This window comes from Orbicella franksi, chromosome 1 (genome assembly GCF_964199315.1).
Source record: "Orbicella franksi chromosome 1, jaOrbFran1.1, whole genome shotgun sequence".
NCBI classification, from domain to species: Eukaryota; Metazoa; Cnidaria; class Anthozoa; order Scleractinia; family Merulinidae; genus Orbicella; species Orbicella franksi.
Window position 1 is genome coordinate 14,251,253 of NC_138145.1, and position 9,445 is coordinate 14,260,697.

Genomic DNA, 9,445 nt, shown 5'->3' on the forward strand with positions numbered 1-9,445 from the left:
TGTGCAAAAGAGTGTCGTTTCTACTATAATATCATGGAAAAAAATTTCTGGGCAATCGAGGTTCACACAGGTAAAATGCAAAAGTTCGCGACAGTCTCTTCTCAAATTTGCATAATGCGGTATGTTCAAAGAACTCTATTGTTGAGTACTCTAGTCTGTTTTTGTTCCATTCGTTGGCCATGCTTTGGGGGAAATATACAAAAACAGAGTTGATCCATGTCGTTATTACAACATTGTTTGATTATTTCACGCGAGATACAAAAAAACTATAGAGAAAGCCCAAAATATAAGTTCAAAGTTACATAGATTAAACACGCTACATGTATTACGTGACTGGCGTCACGTAAGATATATTTAATTCAGTTAGCTCCAATTGGAATTCCTCGATTATTGAGGTTTAGACACTTGCTTATAATAGAAGCATATAGGGGTTTGTCTTTCCCGTCTATACACACTCGATTAGCGTGCAAATATTCGAAAGGAGACTGGTCTTTTAAAGTAAATTTTAGCATGTGTCTCGATTTTGATCTTGAATTAATTAGATGCAATTAATGTAACGAAGAGGTTTTATTAACGTGATCCAGCCAGACTGTGCTGAACGCTCAAAGTATAAGAGATCGTTTTGTTTACTCTATCATTGCAGCTCTGTTTAGTTTTATTATCGTTTCTATCGTTTCATTGTTCGTGCCCTTTAATCATTAATCAGAGCGTTTTATATCATGTGATTTAGCTATCAATTTACTTTAAAAGCCAGTCGCTTACATAACTCACGCAGTCATCTCAGTATCGGGGTCATCCGAGTGTTTAGGAGTCAGGAGTTTGAGTTATTTTCTTGGAGTCTATGTGTTTACCTCGCTAACGCAGGATCAGACGTGAGTTTCTATTGTACATATTGATCGCTTTTTTGCTTTTTATGATTTCTATTTTCGCTTGTTATTTATTTAGGTTCGTTTCTGATTACGCAATCAAATTTGCCTTGTAGTTTTCACCGCACGTGTACGATAGCTGATTCATTAAAGTAATTTAAAAATCAAGTTTTGTACGCTGTGGTTGACGCTTACCGTTCCCCATGTACTTGGGTACGCGACAGTGAAAAGTCTGTGCGATCGACGAAAGGAGGTAAGCCGTATCTTACTATTTAAATACGGAGCCAGCAACGATGGCAAGCCGAGATGCAGAACCGCCAAATGCCGGCGGAACCAATGAGACCGGAGCTAGAAGTAAAAGGGGAATAAAATTGACACCGAAGGCCCTGCAAAACGCCGTTGAAGATAAACGAAGGGAAATTACGAAATCTCGTAAAAGGCTCCTTAGTGTAATGAAATCGGTAGAAGAGTTAAGCGAGGACAGCGAAATCGAGACCGTCGCGCGTGAACTCGCAGTCGCCTCGGAAGAATTCGGAAAGCTGTTGAAGGAGTTGCTTGACCTGTACAGCCAAGGTTCACACGAAGATCACGTAGGAGAAGCTCACCTCGATGAAGAGAACCATATCTTAGAAAGGGCCCTCTTACTTGTAGAGAAGTTAAAAAATAGAATTAGTAGACAATCCAGCAAATTGTTGGAGTTACGATCTGTCTCTTCTCGTCACTCCTCGCGCCGTTCATCAGTCTCGAAAACTAGCAGTACAATCGCTAGGTTGCGAGCGCTAGCCGATGCTAAAGCAGCGAAAGAAGAAGCTCAATACACGCGGCTAATAGCGCAAAAAGAACTCGAGCGCAGGACGCGCGACGCAGAGGCAGAAAGAATTCGTCAACAAGAGAATGCACGGTTTGAGTCCGAGATGGCGATCTTAGGAGCGGATAAAGAAGCCGCGATAGCAAATGCTAAGCTCAAAGTTTTTGAGAACGCCCTATTGGAAGAAGACTTAGAAAGGGAGTCAGAATTGCCAGAGTTCAAAGTTCCCAAAATTAAGACAGAGCAGCGCACTTCACAATGGGTTCACTCTTCTCCCACGCCTGGCCCCCTACCCACGGGAAACTCATTTCGCCACGAGCGCGAACATGATCCGCTAAGCGCGTCAGAGACAACAAAGCCACTATTGTCCGCCGCCCCAAAATTAAAGACATCGGAAAAAACACCTCAACAGCGAATTCCCCTCCTTCCAAACCCAGATCCGCCAGACCAGAATTTAACTAACGAAGATCACAGAGAGCATCGAAACACTGCCTTCCATCGACAGCCACTCATAGCTTCAACTCCGTTCAAAGATATGACCGGAAGTCAGCTAATTGACTCTCTCACAGTCGTGAACCAACAAATAGTAGCTGGTCTGGCTAGGCAAAATCTCCCGAAATGCCAACCTGATGTGTTCTCGGGGGACCCTACCCTTTTTCACCCTTGGAGAAGTGCCTTTAAAGCCATGCTAATGGATACTGATGTGTCCCCAACTCAGGAAATTAACTACTTAAGAAGTTTCACTAGCGGAGCACCACAGCGCTTGGTTGACAATTACAGGAAGCGACAAATGCGCGATCCCGTCGCGTTGCTAAGGGATTTGTGGGCGGAACTTGAGAAGCGATTTGGAAGCGCTGCGGTTATCAGTAACAAACTGCTAGAGCGCCTGCGAAACACAGTGACGTTCAGCGAGCACGAAAACGATAAACTGCAACAGTTCGCAGATCTTTGTGCTGACATCGAAAGTCAAGTGACATTTCTCCCGGGACTCGCATGCCTTAACTACCCGAGCGCTATCCAACCAATAGCCGAGAAACTACCACAATTCGTCCGCACTAAATGGGAGATAGAAATCGCGAATTATTCCGACAGCCACCGAGGAATGTACCCCCCCTTCTCCAGATTCTCCAAAATTGTTCAGGAACAAGCCAGGACCAAGAACAATCCGAACATCCTCGCTGGTAAGGATGGTGCCCACGTTCCCCCGCCAAAACAACGCAGGGAGCGAGATCATAAATCGTTCAAGACGGGCATTCGATCCCCGGCTGAAAACAACGAAGTTCCCGGAAAAGAGAAGAAGGAGAATCCCGGAAAGAGAGAGACAAGGAGTAAGCATTGTCCATATCACGAAAGCAGCGCGCACAACCTATCGGAGTGCAAGGCCTTCGCTGCAAAAACACTGGAAGAACGCACGCAGTGGATAATGGACGCGCGCCTGTGCTTTCGCTGTTTCAGCAACGCTCACATTGCAAGCGAGTGCAACACGCCTATACAGTGCACGATCTGTGGGGACAAGCGCCATAGTGCCTTACTGCACAAGGAGAAACAGCCGCCCCCCAAACCGGAGAATGAAGCACTCAGCGCGAAATGCACTGCACTCTGTGAACCTACAGGAGGTGTGTCTTGCAGCAAAACCCTGCTGGTGGACGTCTATAGCCAGCGTAGCCCACACCTTACCAAGCGTGTCTACGCCATCGTCGATGAGCAGAGCAACAGCTCTCTCGTCACCAGCGAATTAGCCGACGACCTCGGAGCAGGTGGGCCCCTAGAGAAATACTTCCTATCCACATGCAGCGGTGAGAGAGAGGAGAAATACGGCCGGCGAGTAGCTGGCATCACAGTACGGTCTATCAGTGGAGCAGAGTTTGTCTTGCCTACCCTCACCGAGTGCGATACCATCCCACAGGACAAACGTGAGATTCCAACCCCAAGCATGGCGAGGAGGTTCCCGCACTTGACGGCCATAGCTAGCGAAATACCTCCCCTAGATGAGACTGCCAAAGTTCACTTGCTAATCGGCCGGGACGCACCAGAACTGTTAAAGGTTAGGGAATCCAGGAATGGCCCGAGAGGAGCACCCTGGGGGCAGCGACTGGCCCTCGGCTGGACTATCAGTGGTCAGATATGCCTCGACTTCCCTAGTGGCCCTGCGCACATTCTCGCCCGCCTCACAAATCTGTCCACTAATACATGGAGAGAGAAGGAGCCTGGAGACGGAAGCTACGAACTGGTGCCCTGCCCCAACCAATTCAAGATCGCAGACCCCCCTTTGGAGCGCCCCCCTGATAGTATCTTCAAGACTACGCGAAACGACCACGAGCCCAGTCTCTCCCACGAGGACCGCGCCTTTCTAGAGATTATGGAGAGAGGGATACACAAGAACGCAAGTGGTAACTGGGAAATGCCCTTGCCATTTCGTGATGAACGCCAGACAATGCCAGACAACCGAGCCCAAGCCATGCAACGCCTACAAGGGCTTCTTAAGACGTTCAACAGGAAACCTGAAATGAAAGCGGACTACCTGGAGTTCATGGGCAAGATAATCGAGAAGGGCCACGCCTCTCCTGTCCCGCGCGATGACGCTCCGCCTCCCCCTGGGCGTTCTTGGTACTTACCGCATTTCGCGACCTACCATAACACAAAGCACACTATTCGCGTTGTGTTCGACTCGAGTTGCGAGTTTAGAGGAGTGTCGTTAAACAAAGTGCTTTTACCTGGCCCTGACTTGATGAACAACCTCATTGGAGTTCTAATGCGTTTCCGCAAGGAGAATGTTGCCGTCATGTGCGACGTCGAACAAATGTTCCATTCATTCCACGTAGACCCGGCACACAGAGACTTCCTTCGTTTCCTGTGGTTCGAGGATAATGACCCGTCGAAACCCGTCACAGAATATCGCATGAACGTCCACCTGTTTGGCAATGGACCGAGCCCCGCAGTCGCCACGTATGGACTTCGCAGAACGGCGGTAGACGGCGAGGAGAAGTACGGCGAGGAGGCCAAGAATTTTATATGCCGCAATTTCTACGTCGATGATGGTTTGGCTTCGCTGACGACCGCCCAAGGAGCGATAGACTTGGTGAAAGGTGCACAAGCCACCCTAGCCACAGCTAAGCTACGACTACACAAAGTCGTGTCAAATTCGGTGGAAGTCATGGAAGCCTTTCCCGCTGAGGACCGAGCAAAGGATGTGCGTGACCTCGACCTGCGCAGCGACAGTCTGCCCGCGCAACGGTCGCTAGGAGTTTTCTGGGATTTGGAGACGGATGCCTTCACCTTCAAGGTGTGTTCACCGGAGAAACCATTCACCAGGAGAGGAGTCTTGTCTATTGTCAACTCTGTGTATGACCCGCTCGGTTTTGCGGTACCTGCCATACTCGAGGGGAGAAAAATACTACAGCAGCTCGTACTCATGGGGGAGCGAAGAGCCGAGAACAAAACCCCCTTAGCCTGGGACGACCCTCTTCCTACCGCAATGATGAACCGGTGGACGTGCTGGAGAGATTCTCTCCTGGAGTTACAGCACCTATCTGTCCCCCGCTGTTACCACCCAAAGGAATTTGGCACCGTGACCAGAGTGGAACTACACGCCTTTTCTGACGCGAGTCAGGACGCCATTGGAGCTGCAGTCTACCTCCGCCAGTTCAACGAAGTAAACGAGATGTCCACGTCTCTCGTCTACGGTCAAGCCAAGGTTGCCCCCGTAAACCCTACAAGCATCCCACGACTCGAACTGTGCGGAGCGGTGCTAGCAGTTCAAGCAGCTCAGAGAGTTATCAAAGAAATTGACGTAAAGATCTCGGAGGCGACATACTACACCGACTCGAAAGTAGTACTAGGCTACATCACAAACGAAAGCCGCCGGTTTTACGTCTACGTGGCCAACCGAGTACAGCTAATCAGAAGTCTGTCTACCCCAGAGCAGTGGAGATATGTGGAGAGCGAGCAGAATCCAGCAGATTTGGCCACGCGCGGAGTTCCCCCTGACAAGTTAATGGCATCGACCTGGCTCGGAGGGCCAGGATTCCTTAAAAGACCACAAGGTACCCCTCGACCGGATGAAACGTTCACACTCGACGCGAGTGATCCTGAAGTTCGCAAGGGAGTGCTCAGGGCCAAAGTCACAATGGATAAAAGAGGCGAAGAACCAGACGTTTGGGCAAAAAGATTCCAGAGGTTCTCTTCCTTAAGGTCCCTGCAGCGTGCAGTCGCCAATCTTATCGTTGTGGCAAGAGAATTCAAACGCCGTAGAGACTCCAAAGCACGAGGAGTTAACCCTAGGAGTGAAGTGCCTAAAGGACCGGGCAAACGTAGACCTCCAACAGTCGAAGAGTGGGATCAAGCTCTGCGCGTCATAATAAGCACCACACAGAGAGCAGCATTTAGGGAGTTGTTGCGAGATGCCAGGACGGAGCCCGAGCTACCGAGAGAAGTTCAGCACGGCGCAAAGAAATCCCTCAAAGGCTCACATCTGTACCACCTTGACCCGTTCCTTGACAACTACGGGATCCTGCGCGTCGGAGGCAGATTAAGGAGAGCAGAGATGGAGTACGGAGAGAAACACCCAATCATACTGCCAAAGAATCACCATGTGTCACGGCTTGTAGCGAAACACCACCACCTCCAGGTGCACCACCAAGGAAGACAGATTACCGGAGGAGCCATTCGACAGGCAGGATTCTGGCTCATCGGAGGTCATGACACTGTGACGAAAGTCGTCGGAGCTTGTGTTCCCTGCAAGAAGCTAAGAGGACCACCACTGGAGCAGCGCATGGCAGACCTTCCGCCTGATAGGACTGAAGTCTGTCCTCCCTTCACTAACGTGGGCTTCGATGTTTTCGGGCCTTGGGCGGTGCAAACGCGTAAAACAAGAGGAGGAACCGCGAATGCTAAACGCTGGGGTCTGGTCTTCACGTGCCTCAGCAGTAGAGCCATACACATTGAAGTCCTAGAAGCCATGGATGCCAGCGCCTTTATCTGCGCACTGAGGAGATTCTTCGCGCTACGAGGCCATGCTACGCTTCTTAGGTGCGACAGAGGAACTAACTTCATCGGAGCCAAAACAGAGCTTGGAGAAGCAGTGTCGGAGCTCAACGACAAGAAAGTGGAGAAATTTGTGACGGAGTACGGATGCAAATGGGAGTTTAACCCTCCCCACGCATCACATTTTGGCGGCGTGTGGGAAAGGCAAATCAATACCATCCGTCGAGTATTAGATGCTATGTTTGCCGAACTGGGCAGGCCTCAGCTGACACACGAGTTGCTTATCACACTGATGGCTGAGGTGGTAGCCATCGTTAACGCCAGACCCATATCTGCGCTGCCATCCGACCCAGACGATCCACTACCTCTGTCTCCTGCGATGTTACTGACAATGAAAACACGCCCAGCTGGACCCCCTCCAGGTCAGTTCCTACGCCCTGACATATACGCTCGTCGTCGCTGGAGGCGTGTTCAGTTCCTAGCAGATCAGTTTTGGACGAGATGGCGACGGGAGTACCTACAAAGCTTGCAGCCCCGACGGAAGTGGACAGAGATGCAGCGAGACCTACGCGTCGGAGATGTCGTCCTCATGCGAGACGAGTCACGGCACCGCAACGACTGGCCACTGGGACGAATCTCAGAGGCCATAAGAAGTGAGGATGACAGAGTTAGAAAGGTTAAAGTTGACGTTGTTAGAGACGGAGAAAGGAAGACCTACCTACGACCCATCAAGGAGCTTGTCCTACTATTGCCTGATGACGGAGAAGAAGTTGATCCAAAACCAAACTGAATAGTGACATGTAACAAATAAGTAACAAGGATTAGAATCCTTGGGTGAGGAGTGTGCTGAACGCTCAAAGTATAAGAGATCGTTTTGTTTACTCTATCATTGCAGCTCTGTTTAGTTTTATTATCGTTTCTATCGTTTCATTGTTCGTGCCCTTTAATCATTAATCAGAGCGTTTTATATCATGTGATTTAGCTATCAATTTACTTTAAAAGCCAGTCGCTTACATAACTCACGCAGTCATCTCAGTATCGGGGTCATCCGAGTGTTTAGGAGTCAGGAGTTTGAGTTATTTTCTTGGAGTCTATGTGTTTACCTCGCTAACGCAGGATCAGACGTGAGTTTCTATTGTACATATTGATCGCTTTTTTGCTTTTTATGATTTCTATTTTCGCTTGTTATTTATTTAGGTTCGTTTCTGATTACGCAATCAAATTTGCCTTGTAGTTTTCACCGCACGTGTACGATAGCTGATTCATTAAAGTAATTTAAAAATCAAGTTTTGTACGCTGTGGTTGACGCTTACCGTTCCCCATGTACTTGGGTACGCGACAGTGAAAAGTCTGTGCGATCGACGAAAGGAGGTAAGCCGTATCTTACTATTTAAATACGGAGCCAGCAACGATGGCAAGCCGAGATGCAGAACCGCCAAATGCCGGCGGAACCAATGAGACCGGAGCTAGAAGTAAAAGGGGAATAAAATTGACACCGAAGGCCCTGCAAAACGCCGTTGAAGATAAACGAAGGGAAATTACGAAATCTCGTAAAAGGCTCCTTAGTGTAATGAAATCGGTAGAAGAGTTAAGCGAGGACAGCGAAATCGAGACCGTCGCGCGTGAACTCGCAGTCGCCTCGGAAGAATTCGGAAAGCTGTTGAAGGAGTTGCTTGACCTGTACAGCCAAGGTTCACACGAAGATCACGTAGGAGAAGCTCACCTCGATGAAGAGAACCATATCTTAGAAAGGGCCCTCTTACTTGTAGAGAAGTTAAAAAATAGAATTAGTAGACAATCCAGCAAATTGTTGGAGTTACGATCTGTCTCTTCTCGTCACTCCTCGCGCCGTTCATCAGTCTCGAAAACTAGCAGTACAATCGCTAGGTTGCGAGCGCTAGCCGATGCTAAAGCAGCGAAAGAAGAAGCTCAATACACGCGGCTAATAGCGCAAAAAGAACTCGAGCGCAGGACGCGCGACGCAGAGGCAGAAAGAATTCGTCAACAAGAGAATGCACGGTTTGAGTCCGAGATGGCGATCTTAGGAGCGGATAAAGAAGCCGCGATAGCAAATGCTAAGCTCAAAGTTTTTGAGAACGCCCTATTGGAAGAAGACTTAGAAAGGGAGTCAGAATTGCCAGAGTTCAAAGTTCCCAAAATTAAGACAGAGCAGCGCACTTCACAATGGGTTCACTCTTCTCCCACGCCTGGCCCCCTACCCACGGGAAACTCATTTCGCCACGAGCGCGAACATGATCCGCTAAGCGCGTCAGAGACAACAAAGCCACTATTGTCCGCCGCCCCAAAATTAAAGACATCGGAAAAAACACCTCAACAGCGAATTCCCCTCCTTCCAAACCCAGATCCGCCAGACCAGAATTTAACTAACGAAGATCACAGAGAGCATCGAAACACTGCCTTCCATCGACAGCCACTCATAGCTTCAACTCCGTTCAAAGATATGACCGGAAGTCAGCTAATTGACTCTCTCACAGTCGTGAACCAACAAATAGTAGCTGGTCTGGCTAGGCAAAATCTCCCGAAATGCCAACCTGATGTGTTCTCGGGGGACCCTACCCTTTTTCACCCTTGGAGAAGTGCCTTTAAAGCCATGCTAATGGATACTGATGTGTCCCCAACTCAGGAAATTAACTACTTAAGAAGTTTCACTAGCGGAGCACCACAGCGCTTGGTTGACAATTACAGGAAGCGACAAATGCGCGATCCCGTCGCGTTGCTAAGGGATTTGTGGGCGGAACTTGAGAAGCGATTTGGAAGCGCTGCGGTT

General features: G+C 49.1%; 1 protein-coding gene across 1 annotated transcript; it reads left to right on the forward strand.

Annotated features, from left to right (window-relative positions):
• The first annotated feature begins 3,965 nt into the window (after window positions 1-3,965).
• Window positions 3,966-8,330, forward strand: LOC145492051 (uncharacterized). The gene has a single exon (XM_081471366.1). The coding sequence runs from the start codon at window positions 4,034-4,036 to the stop codon at window positions 7,445-7,447; it is 3,414 nt and encodes a 1,137-aa protein (XP_081327492.1). The 5' UTR covers window positions 3,966-4,033; the 3' UTR covers window positions 7,448-8,330.
• The last annotated feature ends 1,115 nt before the right edge of the window (window positions 8,331-9,445 follow it).